Raw genomic sequence first — 20941 nt, 5'->3', positions numbered from 1 at the left:
ATCTGTCCTCTATCCCAGGTATGGAGGTCTCTCTCTCTCTAACCCCAGGTATCTGTCCTCTACCCCAGGTATGGAGGCCTCTCTCTAACCCCAGGTATGGAGGCCTCTCTCTAACCCCAGGTATGGATGTCTCTCTCTCTAACCCCAGGTATCTGTCCTCTACCCCAGGTATGGAGGTCTCTCTCTCTAACCCCAGGTATGGAGGTCTCTCTCTCTAACCCCAGGTATGGAGGTCTCTCTCTCTCTAACCCCAGGTATCTGTCCTCTATCCCAGGTATGGAGGTCTCTCTCTCTCTAACCCCAGGTATCTGTCCTCTACCCCAGGTATGGAGGTCTCTCTCTAACCCCAGGTATCTGTCCTCTACCCCAGGTATGGAGGTCTCTCTCTCTAACCCCAGGTATGGAGGTCTCTCTCTAACCCCAGGTATCTGTCCTCTACCCCAGGTATGGAGGTCTCTCTCTCTAACCCCAGGTATGGAGGTCTCTCTCTCTCTAACCCCAGGTATCTGTCCTCTACCCCAGGTATGGAGGAGTCTCTCTCTAACCCCAGGTATCTGTCCTCTACCCCAGGTATGGAGGAGTCTCTCTCTAACCCCAGGTATGGAGGTCTCTCTCTCTAACCCCAGGTGTCTGTCCTCTATCCCAGGTATGGAGCGAGAGAGGAAGGTCAGCATGCGTCTTCACCGTGGAGCTCCTGTCAACATCTCCTCCTCAGACCTGACTGGACGACAGGACTCACGCATGTCCACCTCACAGGTTAGACACACACAACACCCTGTATGTCCACCTCACAGGTTAGACACACACAACACCCTGTACGTCCACCTCACAGGTTAGACACACACAACACCCTGTATGTCCACCTCACAGGTTAGACACACCACACACACAACACCCTGAATGTCCACCTCACAGGTTAGACACACACAACACCCTGTATGTCCACCTCACAGGTTAGACACACACAACACCCTGTATGTCCACCTCACAGGTTAGACACACCACACACACAACACCCTGTATGTCCACACCTCACAGGTTAGACACACACAACACCCTGTATGTCCACCTCACAGGTTAGACACACACACAACACCCTGTATGTCCACCTCACAGGTTAGACACACACACAACACCCTGTATGTCCACCTCACAGGTTAGACACACACACAACACCCTGTATGTCCACCTCACAGGTTAGACACACACAACACCCTGTATGTCCACCTCACAGGTTAGACACACACAACACCCTGTATGTCCACCTCACAGGTTAGACACACCACACACACAACACCCTGTATGTCCACCTCACAGGTTAGACACACACAACACCCTGTATGTCCACCTCACAGGTTAGACACACACAACACCCTGAATGTCCACCTCACAGGTTAGACACACCACACACACAACACCCTGTATGTCCACCTCACAGGTTAGACACACACAACACCCTGTATGTCCACCTCACAGGTTAGACACACCACACACACAACACCCTGTATGTCCACCTCACAGGTTAGACACACACACAACACCCTGTATGTCTACCTCACAGGTTAGACACACACACAACACCCTGTATGTCCACCTCACAGGTTAGACACACACAACACCCTGTATGTCCACCTCAGGCTAGACACACACACACTTCTCACAGGTCTGAAAACGTCGCCATGTTTCTAGCCTTGTTTTAATTGTTCTTCATTCCTTTTCAACTCTCGCTGATGACACTTTAACGATGAACGCCGCAGGGCGTCCACAAACAGTCACACAGGAATGTGAAACCTTTTCACTGGCGTCATAAAAACATGGCTGTAATGTTGCAGGGTGTCAGTGTTTCCCCTATATTCATTTTTAGCAGTGGCGGGCCACCGCTGAAGAAGACAATAAATTCAACTTAAAGGACTAAAACCAGATGTGAAGTGTGTAGAAAAGATAACTGACTGATATATATTTAACATGAGATCGTCTTTGAGAACTAACAATCACCAATATAAAAACTAGACATTCGGGGAGAATCAGAAATTAAAACACTTTAGTTCCGTATGTTTCAGTCACTCAGATGGCATAAGAACATGGCAAAATGTGTAGAATTGCAATAAACTAAAGTTCTGGGTGACGCTCAGAGATCGGCTCAGAGATCGGCTCAGAGATCGGCTCAGAGATCGGCTCAGAGATCGGCTCAGAGATCGGCTCAGAGATCGGCTCAGAGATCGGCTCTGAAACTCTGTGAATAAGCAGTGGAATGGCTGCAGGAGAGAAAAAAAGGGGGGGATTTTGACTCTATATTCTGTGTTTGTTCATAACGTTTTTGGGGTCTAAACAAGGCACCTCTCCAATCAAAGAATCTGTGAACATCTAGCTAGTTTAGTTTATACAGACCCTCATGACCAACAGTCGCTGGCATGGTAGGTGTGTGACTGGTAACACCATATGGCTAAGCTGGCCGTCTGTTGGCATGAACAGGGTGTGAGAGGGGTCATGCTGTGTCGTGTTAATATTATGGGGTTTATGAAGGTCTAGGACAGGTAACCACGGTAACTAATAAATCATTGTTTTTTATTTTTCAACAAAATGGGAAAGTATGTGGACACCTGCTCGTCAAACATCTCATTCCAAAATCATGGTCATTAATATGGAGTTGGTCCCCCCTCTTTGCTGCTATAACAGCCTCTACTCTTCTGGGAAGACTTTCCACTAGATGTTGGAACATTGCTGCTATAACAGCCTCAACTCTTCACAACACCCCGTAATGACATCACGATACCCCGTAATGACATCACAATACCCCGTAATGACATCACAATACCCCGTAATGACATCACAATACCCCGTAATGACATCACAATACCCTGTAATGACAAAGTAATTTTCATAAGTATTCAGACCCTTTACTCAGTACTTTGTTGAAGTGACTTTGGCAGTGATTACAGCTTTGAGTCTTCTTGGGTATGACGCAACAGGCTTGGCACACCTGTATTTGGGGAGTTTCTCCCATTCTTCTCTGGAGATCCTCTCAAGCTCTGTCAGGTTGGATGAGAAGTGTTGCTGCACAGCTATCTTCAGGTCTCTCCAGAGATGTTAAATCATGTTCAAGTCCGGGCTCTGGCTGGGCCACTCAAGGACATCAGTGACTTGTCCCGAAGCCACTCCTGCATTTTCTTGGCTGTGTGCTTAGGGTCATTGTCCTGTTGGAAGGTGAACCTTCGCCCCAGTCTGAGGTCCTGATTTCTCTGGAGCAGGTTTTCATCAAGGATCTCTGTACTTTGCTCTGTTCATATTTCCCTCAACCCTGACTAGACTCCTAGTCCATGCCACTGAAAAACATCCCCACAGCATGATGCTGCCACCACTATGCTTCACCGTAGGGATGGTGCCAGGTTTCCTCCAGATGTGAAGCTTAGCATTCAGGCCAAAGAGTTCAATCTTGGTTTCATCAGATCAGAGGATCTTGTTTTTTTGTGGTCTGAGAGTCCTATAGGTGCCTTTTGGCAAACTCTAAGCGGGCTGTCATGTGCCTTTTACTGAGGAGTGGCTTCCGTCTGGCCACTCTACCATAATAGCCTGATTGGTGGAGTGCTGCAGAGATGGTTGTCCTTCTAGAAGGTTCTCCCATCTCCACAGAGGACCTCTGGAGCTCTGTCAGAGTGATCATTGGGTTCCTGACCAAGGCCCTTCTTCCCCAACTGTTCAGTTTGGCCGGGCGGCCGGCTCTAGGAAGAGTCTTTGTGGTTCCAAACTTCTTCCATTTAAGAATGATGAAGGCCACTGTATTCTTGGGGACCTTCAATGCTGCAGAAATATTTTGGTACCCTTCCCCAGATCTGTGCCTCGACACAATCCTGTCTCGGAGCGCTACGGACAATTCCTTCGACCTCATGGCTTGGTTTTTGCTCTGACATGCACTGTCAACTGTGGGACCTTTTTATATAGACAGGTGTGTGCCTTTCCAAATCATGTCCAATCAATTGAAGTTGTAGAAACATCTCAAGGATGATCAATGGAAACAGGATGCACCTGAGCTCAATTTCGAATCTGAATACTTGTGTAAATAAGGTATTTCTGTTTTTTTTGTATTTGTGTCTTTGTCATTAATGGGTAGATTGATGAAGAAAACATTTAATCCATTTTAGAATAAGAGTAACAAAATGTGTATAAAGGGGGGAAGGTGTCTGAATACTTCCTGAACGTACCGTATGTGGAATAGGATCCCATTTGGAAAACACCTGTAGGTGATGTGCTATTAGCCAAGTTGTAGTGTTGTTTTACCTCACACTCGGTTGTCTCCCCTTCCTCCTCCTCCTCCTCCTCTCACCAACTCAGAATAGCATTTCCTTCCATCGTCATCTGAGAAAGTAGCAGCTCGTCACGTCCTGGTGTGAACGGCTGCGCTGGCTGCACCCGGTGAGTCACCGCTGGTATCCCAAATGGCACCCTGTTCACGATGTCGTGCACTACTTTTGACCAGGCCCTATAGAGGTAGTGGTCGGGAAGTAGTGCACTATAATATAGGGGGGGAAGGGTGCCATTTTGGACACAGTAATGTTAGGTAAGAGTGTAGGTGTCCCTTCAACACTAATCCCCTCCCTGGAGAGATATCTATAGGCTGAAGGCGTCCGCGGGCTTCTGGTCCACACTAGGGAATCTTCAATGAAGTGTTTGTTGAGAGAGAGAGGGGACTCGTGTTCTTTTCATGCACATTTCTTTCATTGAGAAATACTCCACCGATCTTAGATGTGAAGGTACGCGACTAAGAACTCCTTGGCAAAAAAAAACCTTCAATTTATGACAGAAATCTGGCTACGGCGTCTCGAGATGGACAAACAGTACTATTGCCGCTTTTTTTCTCGTTATTCAAGCGAAGGATTTTTTTTAGGGGAGTATGTGAGCACACTCGTTGGGTTCAGCTGAGTTCAACTAGGCTCCAGATGGATGGAAGCATGCTGACGCCTTTAGACTACGTCCCCCCCCCCTATATAAATATCTTCCGGCGCCGACAGAGATGGCCGCCTCGCTTCGCGTTCCACAAGCATTTCGCTACACTCGCATTAACATCTGCTAACCATGTGTATGTGACAAATAAAATTTGATTTGATTTGATATCTATGGGTTAGGCTACATCTTGATAGTCTAAAGACTATTGAACCCCCCCCTATAGTAATATCTATGGGTTAGGCTACGTCTTGATAGCCACACTGTTACCATACCTTCTTTAGACTGTCAGCTCCCAACCTCACCCTAACCCCCCTATAGAAACAGGTCACATCTCAATAGTCTCTAGCCGAGTCTATATATAGTATGACTCAGGTCTAAAGTGACTTGATCCCCATGTCTCCTCTCCTTCATCTGAACTGAACCTGAAAGAATCAGACAGGTGACAAGGTGTTTTACAGTCAGAGATCCAGAGTAGACCATAGTAGATACACCCCGTAAGGCTCCACTCTGGAATCTCCGCTTCTGGAGGACCAGAAACATTCCGTTCTGGAACTCTTGGTGATGTAATAAAGAAGAGATGGAGTTCTATCCACAGATTCAGTTCCACATTCTTTCCATGTTCCGCATTCCCCAATTAATAGGAATTCAAGTTCTCTAGAACAAGGATTTCTAACCATCTCTGAACCCTCATGCCCTTGTGAAATAGTTCCTAACCCCTGTACTTGACCTCAACCCTCCGTAACTAGGTCTGGTTCACCTTATGACCTTACAAGACTGTATGATATGGGCTATATAACATAAGTTTTAAGGTAGACCTTCACTGACCCAGACAATACCCTCTGTTAGGTAGTGTTTGGTTTAAGCTCTTCCATTCACCCTCTGTAGTGGACAGATTGAGACACATCTCATATACTAGATGGACAATATTCTTCCCATGGTCCATACTCAGTGCCTTCAGAAGATATTCACAGCCTTTGACTTGATCCATATGTTATCACATCCTGAATTTAAAATGGATTACCTGTAGATATTGTCACTGATTTATACACAATACATTTTCTATCCTGAATACAAAACCCTTATGTTTGGGGCAAATCCAGTCCAACACATCTCTGAGTACCGCTCTTCGTATTTTCAACCGTAGTGGTGTCTGCGTCATGCTATGGGTATGCTCGTCATCGGCCTAAGACTAGGAAGTTAAGGATTCAAATAAACAGAATGGAGGTAAGCACAGGCAAACTCCTAGAGGAAAACCTGGTTCAGTCTGCTTTCCAACAGACACTGGGAGATGAATTCACCTTTCAGCAGGACAGTGACCTAAAACACAGGGCCAAATATACACTGGCTAAGAAGACGTTGAATGTTCCTGAGTGGCCGAGTTACAGTTTTGACTTCAATCCGCTTGAACATCTAATGACAAGACTTGAAAATAGCTGTCGAGCAATGATCAACAACCAACTTGACAGAGCTTGAAGAATTTTAGAAAGAATAATGTGCGAATATTGTAGAATCCAGGTGTGGAAAGCTTAGAGACCCAGAAATACTCACAACTGTCTCTATCGCCTGCTCCCAGGTCACTGCCAGAGGTGATTCCAACACTCAGGAGGTTGAATACTTATCTAATCGGTATATATTAGTGTGTTGTTTTCCATTTAATAAAAAATAAAAATACAAGTTATAATTTTTCTTCCACTTTAATGTTTTCTGTAAGTTCTCTGATATGGCTTGGGTTAGATGTCTGGGGTTTCTGTAAGTTCTCTGCTTGGGTTTCTGTAAGTTCTCTGCTTGGGTTTCTGTAAGTTCTCTGAGATGGCTGGGGTTTCTGTAAGTTCTCTGCTTGGGTTTCTGTAAGTTCTCTGAGATGGCTGGGGTTTCTGTAAGTTCTCTGCTTGGGTTTCTGTAAGTTCTCTGCTTGGGTTTCTGTAAGTTCTCTGAGATGGCTGGGGTTTCTGTAAGTTCTCTGAGATGGCTGGGGTTTCTGTAAGTTCTCTGAGATGGCTGGGGTTTCTGTAAGTTCTCTGAGATGGCTGGGGTTTCTGTAAGTTCTCTGAGATGGCTGGGGTTTCTGTAAGTTCTCTGCTTGGGTTTCTGTAAGTTCTCTGAGATGGCTTGGGTTTCTGTAAGTTCTCTGAGATGGCTGGGGTTTCTGTAAGTTCTCTGAGATGGCTGGGGTTTCTGTAAGTTCTCTGAGATGGCTGGGGTTTCTGTAAGTTCTCTGTTTGGGTTTCTGTAAGTTCTCTGAGATGGCTGGGGTTTCTGTAAGTTCTCTGCTTGGGTTTCTGTAAGTTCTCTGCTTGGGTTTCTGTAAGTTCTCTGCTTGGGTTTCTGTAAGTTCTCTGAGATGGCTGGGGTTTCTGTAAGTTCTCTGTTTGGGTTTCTGTAAGTTCTCTGAGATGGCTGGGGTTTCTGTAAGTTCTCTGCTTGGGTTTCTGTAAGTTCTCTGGGATGGCTTGGGTTTCTGTAAGTTCTCTGGGATGGCTTGGGTTTCTGTAAGTTCTCTGCTTGGGTTTCTGTAAGTTCTCTGCTTGGGTTTCTGTAAGTTCTCTGCTTGGGTTTCTGTATGTAACAGCCACTACCAAATGCCTGACTGCGTTTATACAGAAATAATGCATTAACTATAATCCACCTGCTGCATCCAAACTCCCTCATCCAAACACCCTCATCCAAACACCCTCATCCAAACACCCTCATCCAAACACCCTCATCCAAACACCCTCATCCAAACACCCTCATCCAAACACCCTCATCCAAACTCTCATTTCAGTTTGATGTTCTCAAACTAAAGAGAGAGTGCAACCTGCCCTCCTTGAATGGACTGAATACAGCAAACGCCCTAAGCATTTACACATATATATTTGACCTTTATTTATCTAGGAAAGTCAGTTAAGAACAAATTCTTATTTACAATGACGGCCTAGGAACAGTGGGTTAACTGGTCTAGGAACAGTGGGTTAACTGCCTGTTCAGGGGCAGAAGGACAGATATTTACTTTGTCAGCTCGGGGATTTCGATCTAGCAACCTTTCAGTTTCTGGCCCAACGCTCTAACCACTAGGCTACCCTGCCTCTAACCACTAGGCTACCCTGCCTCTAACCACTAGGCTACCCTGCCTCTAACCGCTAGGCTACCCTGCCTCTAACCGCTAGGCTACCCTGCCTCTAACCGCTAGGCTACCCTGCCTCTAACCGCTAGGCTACTCTGCCTCTAACCGCTAGGCTACCCTGCCTCTAACCGCTAGGCTACCCTGCCTCTAACCGCTAGGCTACTCTGCCTCTAACCGCTAGGCTACTCTGCCTCTAACCGCTAGGCTACTCTGCCTCTAACCACTAGGCTACCCTGCATCTAACCACTAGGCTACCCTGCCTCTAACCACTAGGCTACCCTGCCTCTAACCACTAGGCTACCCTGCCTCTAACCACTAGGCTACCCTGCCTCTAACCACTAGGCTACCCTGCCTCTAACCACTAGGCTACCCTGCCTCTAACCACTAGGCTACCCTGCCTCTAACCACTAGGCTACCCTGCCTCTAACCACTAGGCTACCCTGCCTCTAACCGCTAGGCTACCCTGCCTCTAACCACTAGACTACCCTGCCTCTAACCACTAGGCTACCCTGCCTCTAACCACTAGGCTACCCTGCCACTCCACTGGATGTTCAGTTCAACTCTCTTCCTGTCTAGAGGCATAATCACTGTCCTCTAGTCACGTTAATACATCCTTCAGTCAGCTTATAGAAAGACCATGATGTACGTGACAACAGTGTCTGTTTTGGTTCTTTTGTTCTCTGTCACTCGTGGCCCCTTCTCGCCCTCTAGTGGAGGGAGGCCACATTACAGCCCAGCCTCAGTCCTCTCCACAATCCTGTTGATTATCAAATCACATGTTATTGGTAACATACACATATTTAGCAGATGTTATTGGTCCATACACATGTTTAGCAGATGTTATTGGTCACATATTTAACAGATGTTATTGGTCACATATTTAACAGATGTTATTGGTCACATATTTAACAGATGTTATTGGTCACATATTTAATAGATGTTATTGGTCACATGTTTAGCAGATGTTATTGGTCACATTTAACAGATGTTATTGGTCACATATTTAACAGATGTTATTGGTCACATATTTAACAGATGTTATTGGTCACATATTTAACAGATGTTATTGGTCACATGTTTAACAGATGTTATTGGTCACATGTTTAACAGATGTTATTGGTCACATATTTAACAGATGTTATTGGTCACATATTTAACAGATGTTATTGGTCACATATTTAACAGATGTTATTGGTCACATGTTTAACAGATGTTATTGGTCACATGTTTAACAGATGTTATTGGTCACATATTTAACAGATGTTATTGGTCACATATTTAACAGATGTTATTGGTCACATATTTAACAGATGTTATTGGTCACATGTTTAACAGATGTTATTGGTCACATGTTTAACAGATGTTATTGGTCACATATTTAACAGATGTTATTGGTCACATATTTAACAGATGTTATTGGTCACATATTTAACAGATGTTATTGGTCACATATTTAACAGATGTTATTGGTCACATATTTAACAGATGTTATTGGTCACATATTTAACAGATGTTATTGGTCCATACACATATTTAACAGATGTTATTGGTCACATATTTAACAGATGTTATTGGTCACATATTTAACAGATGTTATTGGTCACATATTTAACAGATGTTATTGGTCACATATTTAACAGATGTTATTGGTCACATATTTAACAGATGTTATTGGTCACATATTTAACAGATGTTATTGGTCACATGTTTAACAGATGTTATTGGTCACATGTTTAACAGATGTTATTGGTCACATATTTAACAGATGTTATTGGTCACATATTTAACAGATGTTATTGGTCACATATTTAACAGATGTTATTGGTCACATGTTTAACAGATGTTATTGGTCACATGTTTAACAGATGTTATTGGTCACATATTTAACAGATGTTATTGGTCACATATTTAACAGATGTTATTGGTCACATATTTAACAGATGTTATTGGTCACATGTTTAACAGATGTTATTGGTCACATGTTTAACAGATGTTATTGGTCACATATTTAACAGATGTTATTGGTCACATATTTAACAGATGTTATTGGTCACATATTTAACAGATGTTATTGGTCACATATTTAACAGATGTTATTGGTCACATATTTAACAGATGTTATTGGTCACATATTTAACAGATGTTATTGGTCCATACACATATTTAACAGATGTTATTGGTCACATATTTAACAGATGTTATTGGTCACATATTTAACAGATGTTATTGGTCACATATTTAACAGATGTTATTGGTCACATATTTAACAGATGTTATTGGTCACATATTTAACAGATGTTATTGGTCACATATTTAACAGATGTTATTGGTCACATGTTTAACAGATGTTATTGGTCCATACACATATTTAACAGATGTTATTGGTCACATATTTAACAGATGTTATTGGTCACATATTTAACAGATGTTATTGGTCACATATTTAACAGATGTTATTGGTCACATATTTAACAGATGTTATTGGTCACATATTTAACAGATGTTATTGGTCACATGTTTAACAGATGTTATTGGTCCATACACATATTTAACAGATGTTATTGGTCACATATTTAACAGATGTTATTGGTCACATATTTAACAGATGTTATTGGTCACATATTTAACAGATGTTATTGGTCCATACACATATTTAACAGATGTTATTGGTCACATATTTAACAGATGTTATTGGTCCATACACATATTTAATAGATGTTATTGGTCACATATTTAACAGATGTTATTGGTCCATACACATGTTTAACAGATGTTATTGGTCACATGTTTAACAGATGTTATTGGTCACATGTTTAGCAGATGTTATTGGTCACATGTTTAACAGATGTTATTGGTCACATGTTTAACAGATGTTATTGGTCACATGTTTAGCAGATGTTATTGTTCACATACCTATTTAGTAGATGTTATTGCTGCTTAGGAGCTAGAAGCACATCTGCCCTAGTGGTCTCCCGAGTGGCGCAGTGGTCAAAGGCACTGCTTCTCAGTGCTTGAGGCCTCACTACAGGCACTCTGGTTCGATTCCAGGTTGTATCGTAACCGGCTGTGATTGGGAGTCCCATAGGGCGGCGCACAATTGTCCCAGCATCGTCCGGGTTTGGCCGGGGGTCGGCCGTCGTTGTAAATAAGAATTTGGTTAAAATATTTGTAAAAATGCCCGACAGCAGCTTCTATCTCAAGGTCATCAGACTGTTAAAGGTCATCAGACTGTTGAAGGTCATCAGACTGTTGAATAGCCATCACTAGCCGGCTTCCACCCTGTTATGTAACCCTGCACATTAGAGGCTGCTGCCCCATATACAGTGGGGAGAACAAGCATTTGATACACTGACGATTTTGCAGGTTTTCCTACTTACAAAGCATGTAGAGGTCTGTAATTTTTTATCATAGGTACACTTCAACTGTGAGAGACGGAATCTACAACAAAAATCCAGAAAATCCCATTGTATGATTTTTAAGTAATTAATTTGCATTTTATTGCATGACATAAGTATTTGATACATCAGAAAAGCAGAACTTAATATTTGGTACAGAAACCTTTGTTTGCAATTACAGAGATCATACGTTTCCTGTAGTTCTTGACCAGGTTTGCACACACTGCAGCAGGGATTTTGGCCCACTCCTCCATACAGACCTTCTCCAGATCCTTCAGGTTTCGGGGCTGTCGCTGGGCAATACGGACTTTCAGCTCCCTCCAAAGATTTTCTATTGGGTTCAGGTCTGGAGACTGGCTAGGCCACTCCAGGACCTTGAGATGCTTCTTACGGAGCCTGGCTGGCTGGCTTGCTGGCTCTATAACCTGGATGTTTGTAGACTATAGACTGTAATATTTGAGGGCTGTCCCTCCCTCCCTCCCTCCCTCCGTGTGTTGTGTTCAACCTCTTAAATCCCTCCAAGTCCCCTTTTCTAACGTGTAATGTCACTATCTATGACTACTGTACTAACTTCTCTGTCTCTGTCTCTCTGCCCTCTCTGTCGTCTCCAGGCTCTCTCTCGTGTCACCCCCAGTGGCCTCCAGTCAGCAGCCCCTCGATGAGTCCCTCTGCCACCATCACCACCCTGGAGGGTTAAACCATGCACGGCCCTAACCATACCACACACCAACACACACACCAACACACACTTCAGTACCTGGAGGACGCTTACTGAAACAACCAGTCAACCCATCAGATGCCTGGACTCTTACACAATCAACCAATCAAAAGGCAGGACAAAGACCTCGTCATCCGCTAGCAACTCCATCCATCCAACCAGCCAATCAAAACACACAGACTGATGCTCTGCCTCTTTGACATCAACTGATCTCTGCTAAGTAACAAGCTCATGCTGTTGTAACAGGGTGGATGACACACACACTCTCTCTCACACACACACACACACACACACTCTCTCTCTCTCTCTCACACACACACACACACACACACACACACGACTCAGAGAGCGTTCAGCCGTGCTCATCGGGGATGGAAGAGGAGGAGATGAGACGGGGATGGAGGAGGAGGAGGAGAAACAAGAGAGGGGGGAAGGAGGGATTTTGTTGCCCCTGGCACACCCAGAACAGTCACTGCCCCCCCACCCCTCTGCTTTCGTGAACCCCAGCGAGGACACTGACATGGGGCACACAGACCTGCTTAACGCCCGTTACACACCTCATCCTCCATCACTTCTCTCCCTCTCTCCTACTCCATCACTTCTCTCTCCTACTCCATCACTTCTCTCTCCTACTCCATCACTTCTCTCTCCTACTCCATCACTTCTCTCTCCTCCTCCATCACTTCTCCTTCTCTCTCCTCCTCCATCACTTCTCTCCCTCTCTCTCCTACTCCATCACTTCTCTCTCCTACTCCATCACTTCTCTCTCCTACTCCATCACTTCTCCCTCCTCCTCCATCACTTCTCTCTCTCTCTCTCCTACTCCATCACTTCTCTCTCCTACTCCATCACTTCTCTCTCCTACTCCATCACTTCTGATGGACCAGATGCTCCTCCCAGCCAGACAGTTCTCCTCCAGAGTTGCTGTCCTGATAAAAACCATCAGCTTGTTTCTCTTTCCTGTTGTTTTTTTTAACTTTATTTACTTGACTTTTCCTCTGTCTGTATTTTAGGTGAAGTTGATTAAACGTTGTTTGTACTGGCAGTGTTCTGTTCTGACTACACTGGCTGTGTGTGTGTTGCTGTTTTTACACGGTTGCCGAATATCAACGGACTCATGCCAATCATAAATCGTGTCTTAAGTGAAAAGTCAAGTGTGTTTTCTGTTTTTAAAGAGAGACGATGGAAGTCATATTGAATGAATAACCCCTAATTGAAACTCTGAAGGTCATGTGAGAGAGGTCTTGTTTGAGCAGCGGGAGATGGTCTGGGTTCCATTTTCGTGTCCTCAAAAGACTCTCTTAATCCCCACAATGCAATGCAGAGAAAGAGAGTACTGTTCTCCAACTGGACAGCGGGTTTGTTTAGAGGGTCCCAAACACCACCCTACTCCCTACTGGGCTCTGGTCCATTCTATTGGTCACATACACGTGTTCAGCCGATGTGGGTGGAGCTACATGCTTGTGGACTGAATAGGGGATAGGGTGCTGTTGGAGACGTGTCCCTCTCTGTTGTTTTTAAAGGGGACTGGGAGAAAGCAAATCCTCTACTGTTCTGAAGCTTATAGTGACTGTGTGTGTGACAGTTTTAAATAAGGACTGGTTGTTTGTCAATAGGGATGTGGGGGGGGGGGGGGGGGGGGGGGGTTGCTGATGTCTTCTCTGCTAGTCAGTCTGTTTCTCCATCACCTCGTCTCTCTTCAGCCTCCTCTTCCTCGTCTGCTGTTGGTGTTCTGGGGCTGAAAGCTGTGAATCACCCGTCTCCACACTCATGTAGCAGTTATTTTTGTTGTTGAACTTGTTGGTCAGTTAAATGTGCGTTGGGGGGGGGGGGGGTCTGCTTTAAAATGCCTATTTCAACCTATGCTTTCAATCCACCACAATCTCAAACTTTTTATTTTTTATTTTGTTATCAATCAATATTTTAAAATGTTTTTACCGTAATGAAACTACGTTTCTGAGAAAAAAAGTGATCTGATAATTGCCAGAGGGCAAAGTTCGGTTTGGTGGATGTACAGGAGACTATCGACCAATGCTACGTTTCTCTCTCTTCTGGTTGTCCTATTGGTTAGTTCAGGACGAGGGCCAACCCACTGGTCACATCATTCAGTGTAGCACTGCCTCCGGGTGTTGTAGGCCTTTTCTGTAGTCTGGGTTAAAGGGGGTTTAGTGGTAGCCTGTTCCTGGATCAGTTTGTGCTGACTTGTCAACTTTATCACTCAGTGCATTATAATGAGTGACAAGGAGTAGGCAAGAGAGTCCAACCAGATCTGAGACCAGACTAGTTTAGTGCGTCTGTCTTCTGTTGTCATGTATATAGGATGTACCTAGTACTCAACGGTGAAATATCATGTCTGCATTAGGAGCTGGTAGCAGTTCCAGGATCAGATGTATTTGTTTTCCTCCTAATGGTTAAGGTTAGGAGTTAGTTGGATAACCTGATCCTAGATCTGTGGTTAGGGTTAAGTTCTACCTCCAGCTCTGTATTAGCCACTGTGTGTAGTATGATGATGATGATGATGATGAAGGTAGTGTATGGGGGTGGGGGTTGAATGCTTCACTCCATTGTAGTTTTGGGTAAGTTAGTTTTAAACCCTCGAACCGACCGGCTGATGGTCTCAAAAAAAAAGAACCTCCCACCTCATTCTCTTCAGTGTGGGATTGTGGGTAATGACGATCAAGGTACACTTGTGTTAAGTACAGTTCTTTACGTGGGATCTCTCGTTTCTCTCTGGGTATGTCACGTCTTTCCCCTTCTCTCTCTTTTTATTTCCTTCTTGTTTTGTGTTTGCATATCTACGTGGGGACGGACTACGGAAACCTTGCGTTGGTTCCCACAATGCATCACTCACTGAGTCATGGGAAGTCTTGTCGTCAGTTTTGCTCATCATTTGTAATGCCACTGTATTTGTGTATTTTAAAATTGTGTAAATAAATGAATAAGTCCTTGTACACTTGTGTCACGACAGTTTTCATTGATGAGCATGTGGCTTCAGCAGTCAAACTCTGTTTTATAATGTTGTTAGACTGTTTTATAACGTTAGACTCTGTTTTATAGCGTTGTTAGACTGTTTTATAACGTTACTCTGTTTTATAGTGTTAGACTGTTTTATAATGTTAGACTCTGTTTTATAACGTTGTTAGACTCTGTTTTATAACGTTACTCTGTTTTATAACGTTAGACTGTTTTATAATGTTAGACTCTGTTTTATAACGTTGTTAGACTCTGTTTTATAACGTTGTTAGACTCTGTATTATAACGTTGTTAGACTCTGTTTTATAACGTTGTTAGACTCTGTTTTATAACGTTAGACTCTGTTTTATAGCGTTGTTAGACAGTTTTATAGCGATGTTAGACTCTGTTTTATAACGTTACTCTGTTTTATAACGTTAGACTCTGTTTTATAGCGTTGTTAGACAGTTTTATAGCGATGTTAGACTCTGTTTTGTAGTGTTGCTAGAAGTTAGTGTAGACTTCAAGCTGAACAGAGGTTGGTGTGAACATAGTATGGACAATCTGTACCACTGTAGTCCCCCACTAAGTGGCGCTGTGGGACAACAGGCCCCTTCCCCATTAACCCACTGCTGTAACAGGACAGTTAAACAAGTCTATATTAATCATGTCGGCATCGAAGAGCGAGATCGCCGAGACCCGTGTCAGCGGGGGCCCTCATGCACGGCTATGTGTTGTTTTTGGTCGTAGCGTGAAGCATAAAATGCATTGAGTTGGTCTGGTAGAGGGGCATCGTTGGGCAGACCACGGCTGGGTCTTCCGATTAGAATCTGTAAGGGACTATGAGCCCTGCCATATGCGGCGGGAGGTCGAGCCTGTGTAATATATGATTCCACCTTGTTTGATGGCTCTGAGGAGGTCATAGCAGGACTTGTTGTTTCTGTCCACAGCCGTAGCCTCTGGGTTGGCTGCGATAGCTCTGTGTGTGGTAGCCCTGTCCTTTAGTTTAGCACCAACATCTGTGTTTAATCCTGGGCTTTTGATTGGGGGAAGCGGCGAACCTCACTGTGGGGACAACTTTGGCAATGCATTTCCTAAATGAAGCCGGTGACTGAGATCAGCGCTAGCAAAGCAGTCTTGTAGCATAGTCTCGTTAGTCACTTACACCACCCGATGCTGGACACCTACACCACCCGATGTCACAGGAAGGCCATAAAGATCATCAAGGACAACAACCACCCGAGCCACTGCCTGTTCACCCCGCTATCATCCAGAAGGCGAGGTCAGTACAGGTGCATCAAAGCTGGGACCGAGAGACTGAAAAACAGCTTCTATCTCAAGGCCATCAGACTGTTAAACAGCCACCACTAACATTGAGTGGCTGCTGCCAACATACTGACTCAACTCCAGCCACTTTAATAATGGGAATTGATGGGAAATGATGTAAAATATATCACTAGCCACTTTAAACAATGCTACCTAATATAATGTTTACATACCCTACATTATTCATCTCATATGTATATGTATATACTGTACTCTATATCATCTACTGCATCTTTATGTAATACATGTATCACTAGCCACTTTAACTATGCCACTTTGTTTACATACTCATCTCATATGTATATACTGCACTCAATACCATCTACTGTATCTTGCCTATGCCGCTCTGTACCATCACTCATTCATATATCTTATGTACATATTCTTTATCCCCTTACACTTGTGTCTATAAGGTAGTAGTTTTGGAATTGTTAGCTAGATTATTTGTTGGTTATTACTGCATTGTCGGAACTAGAAGCACAAGCATTTCGCTACACTCGCATTAACATCTGCTAACCATGTGTATGTGACAAATAGAATTTGATTTGATAGTTACCACAGACACAACGTCATAAACCTGCCTATTTCTACAATGGTTCTTCTTAGAGTGACTGTAAACCTAACTGCCTAGCCACACTGCTAACCTTTTTCCTAACCCTAACCTTAAATGAATACCAAAAACTAGTGATAACCCATAGCCTCCGATACGATTGGACAATTTCTCAACGGAACACGTTACGGGTACTTCCTGTTTGAGCTTCTGCTTGTGGACAGGAAGCAGTAGTATAGAGTCGTGATTTGCCGAAGGGAGGACAAGGGAGGGCCTTGTATGCTTGCTTGTGGTTAGAGTAATAGTGGTCTAGGACTGTATCGACTCTAGTGGTGAAGGAGACGTGTTGATTTGAAGTTGGGTATTACCTGTCTTAAAGAGATTTCCCTGTACTTCTGTATACTTTTTAGCCAGTAGTTCTGAAAGCAGAGTTCATGAGCCAAAAGTGGTCCCTCGAAAGTTGTGTCACTACGTCACATACTGTATGTGTAGATCCAGTATGGGCACCACGTCCTTCCTCTCTCTCTCTCTCGCTCCTCTGTGTTCATCTTGCAATAAATTCCTTGGATTTCCCGAAATCCGGGTTTCAGGATTTTTTTTTTAAATTCCGGAGGGAATAAGCTGGAAATTCAGAATCCTCCTACCAGGATTTCTGGGAAAACAGGGAATGTTATTGAAAGTACCTGGAATTTTGCAAACATAATCTTCACCCAGGTGAGGTCACAGCCTGCAATTCAGCCCACATTATGGCCGCGTCCCAATCGTCTAAACACGCGTCCTCTGCTTCGTCTACACACAGATCTGAAACTATAGGATGCAGGTGCGAGAAATAATTATCCCTGATGCTTATGAACAATTTGCTTCCACAGCTCAACCGCTTACAGATCAGTGCAGAATGAAAGCTCGTCTTTATTGGACGAGTTCACGAAGGTCTCTCCCTGTTTTCGACCCGTTTGTTTTCCGATTGGTTCCTGATGAGTACGCCCCAGGTTCACCCAGATGTTCACATATAACACAGGCCCATAGAGGCCTGTGTAAGTACATCAATGCATTTAATACAGGAAGTGTATTATTAGCACATCGAAGACATTGACAAACGGTACACACACCTTTGAACACAACACACACGTAGATCATAGAGTGGTTAGGACTGTATAGACCTTCGTGATACATGTCGTAGTGCCACAGCATAGAAACACTAATACACCCCTAGAGACGTCTGTTTTTGGGGGTCGTGAGAGCGGTTTGAAACTAGGAGAAGAACAATATTTTACAAAGGACATATTTGTGTAGTGTGTTATCAGTAGTTGTGCTATTAATAAAAATGACTACTCCTGTTTGCATTCTTTAGGAAGTTTTAAACAGAAATGAAATTGCTCAACTGACAAATGAACCCAACATAATGTCAACAAGCAACATACACAGGAAATGACCTCAGCGTGGAACATTGTGATTGTGTCAGTGTGTGAGTGTCTGTGTACTGTGCATGTGGTTTGTGTAACGATTTTACCAAAGAACCGGAGGAAAGAGGTGACACGTGTTCAATGGAAGCAGCAGATGCTAAAAAGAGGACACACACACACACACACACACAGGGGAAGGAAGGCAGGGTAGTGAGAGCAGCTCTCTCCTTATTTAACATCAACCGGAGTCAACAAAACCCCAGAACTAGAGCATGGCAGTTTATTCAGTCATTATTCATCACTCAGAACAAGTAGGACAGAAACAAACATGGTTCCACAGAGTCAAGGTGTATACTCAGAACAAGTATGACTAAAACACACATGGTTCTACAAAGTCAAGGTGGATACTCAGAGCAAGTATGACTAAAACACACATGGTTCCACAGAGTCAAGGTGGATACTCAGAACAAGTATGACTAAAACACACATGGTTCCACAGAGTCAAGGTGTATACTCAGAACAAGTATGACTAAAACACACATGGTTCTACAAAGTCAAGGTGTATACTCAGAACAAGTATGACTAAAACACACATGGTTCTACAAAGTCAAGGTGTATACTCAGAGCAAGTATGACTAAAACACACATGGTTCCACAGAGTCAAGGTGGATACTCAGAACAAGTATGACTAAAACACACATGGTTCTACAACGTCAAGGTGGATACTCAGAGCAAGTATGACTAAAACACACATGGTTCCACAGAGTCAAGGTGGATACTCAGAACAAGTATGACTAAAACACACATGGTTCCACAGAGTCAAGGTGGATACTCAGAACAAGTATGACAGAAATAACACATGGTTCCACACAGTCGTTGTTGGAAGTGCTCTGATAACCAAAATGAGTTTGGGAAATATTCTAAGGTACTGTTAGTCTTCATGTCTCATCTACTATCTGATGTAACCGAAGTGCCAAACAACAAAAATAATCAGAACTGACTCCAATTAGATATTTAAGGATCTAAACTTGAAAAAGATCATAAACATATCGTCTATACTGAGCCACTGACAAGAACAGTAAACCTTGACTTTAAATTGTGGCTTGTTGTTTATGTGGTGTTTTCAGTTCCAACTCTTCGAGGTGTTTAGTTTCATTGTGTAGCTCCCAACAGATTAACTGATTAACAGATTAACATACTTCGAATACAACAGGTGTAGTAGACCTCACAGTGAAATGCTGAATACAACAGGTGTAGTAGACCTTACAGTGAAATGCTGAATACAACAGGTGTAGTAGACCTCACAGTGAAATGCTGAATACAACAGGTGTAGTAGACCTCACAGTGAAATGCTGACTTACAAGCCCTTAACCAATAATACAGTTTTAAGAGAAATAAGTGTGAAGAAAGTATTTACTAAAAAATAAAGTGAAGTAAGAAATTAATAAATAAAAAAAGGAAGAAAATAGAAAAATAACAAATAATTAAAGAGCAACAATAAAATAACAGTAGTGAGGCAATATACAGGGTATTACGGTACAGAGTCAATGTGGAGGCTATATACAGGGTATTACGGTACAGAGTCAATGTGGAGGCTATATACAGGGTATTACGGTACAGAGTCAATGTGGAGGCTATATACAGGGTATTACGGTACAGAGTCAATGTGGAGGCTATATACAGGGTATTACGGTACAGAGTCAATGTGGAGGCTATATACAGGGTGTTACGGTACAGAGTCAATGTGGAGGCTATATACAGGGTATTACGGTACAGAGTCAATGTGGAGGCTATATACAGGGTATTACGGTACAGAGTCAATGTGGAGGCTATATACAGGGTATTACGGTACAGAGTCAATGTGGAGGCTATATACAGGGTATTACGGTACAGAGTCAATGTGGAGGCTATATACAGGGTATTACGGTACAGAGTCAATGTGGAGGCTATATACAGGGTGTTACGGTACAGAGTCAATGTGGAGGCTATATACAGGGTGTTACGGTACAGAGTCAATGTGGAGGCTATATACAGGGTATTACGGTACAGAGTCAATGTGGAGGCTATATACAGGGTATTACGGTACAGAGTCAATGTGGAGGCTATATACAGGGTATTACGGTACAGAGTCAATGTGGAGGCTATATACAGGGTGTTATGGTACAGAGTCAATGTGGAGGCTATATACAGGGTATTACAGTACAGAGTCAATGTGGAGGCTATATACAGGGTGTTACAGTACAGAGTCAATGTGGAGGCTATATACAGGGTGTTACGGTACAGAGTCAATGTGGAGGCTATATACAGGGGGTACCGGTACAGAGTCAATGTGGAGGCAATATACAGGGGGTTCCGGTACAGAGTCAATGTGGAGGCTATATACAGGGTGTTACGGTACAGAGTCAATGTGGAGGCTATATACAGGGTGTTACGGTACAGAGTCAATGTGGAGGCTATATACAGGGTGTTACGGTACAGAGTCAATGTGGAGGCTGTATACAGGGTGTTACGGTACAGAGTCAATGTGGAGGCTATATACAGTGTGTTATGGTA

General features: G+C 43.4%; 1 protein-coding gene across 1 annotated transcript in view; it reads left to right on the top strand.

Moving 5' to 3' along the window:
- The window catches only part of LOC139421653 (casein kinase I), a 73661-nt gene extending 58553 nt beyond the window's left edge, over nt 1-15108 (top strand). Inside the window, exons 8-9 of the mRNA XM_071172739.1 lie at nt 647-756; nt 12051-15108. Of these exons, the coding sequence (XP_071028840.1) occupies nt 647-756; nt 12051-12101 (161 nt within the window). The 3' untranslated portion in view covers nt 12102-15108. The remainder of the gene's footprint in view (nt 1-646; nt 757-12050) is intronic.
- Nucleotides 15109-20941: the final 5833 nt, after the last annotated feature.

Source organism: Oncorhynchus clarkii, chromosome 12 (genome assembly GCF_045791955.1).
Source record: "Oncorhynchus clarkii lewisi isolate Uvic-CL-2024 chromosome 12, UVic_Ocla_1.0, whole genome shotgun sequence".
NCBI classification, from domain to species: domain Eukaryota; kingdom Metazoa; phylum Chordata; class Actinopteri; order Salmoniformes; family Salmonidae; genus Oncorhynchus; species Oncorhynchus clarkii.
This window is presented reverse-complemented; position numbering and strand designations above follow the sequence as displayed.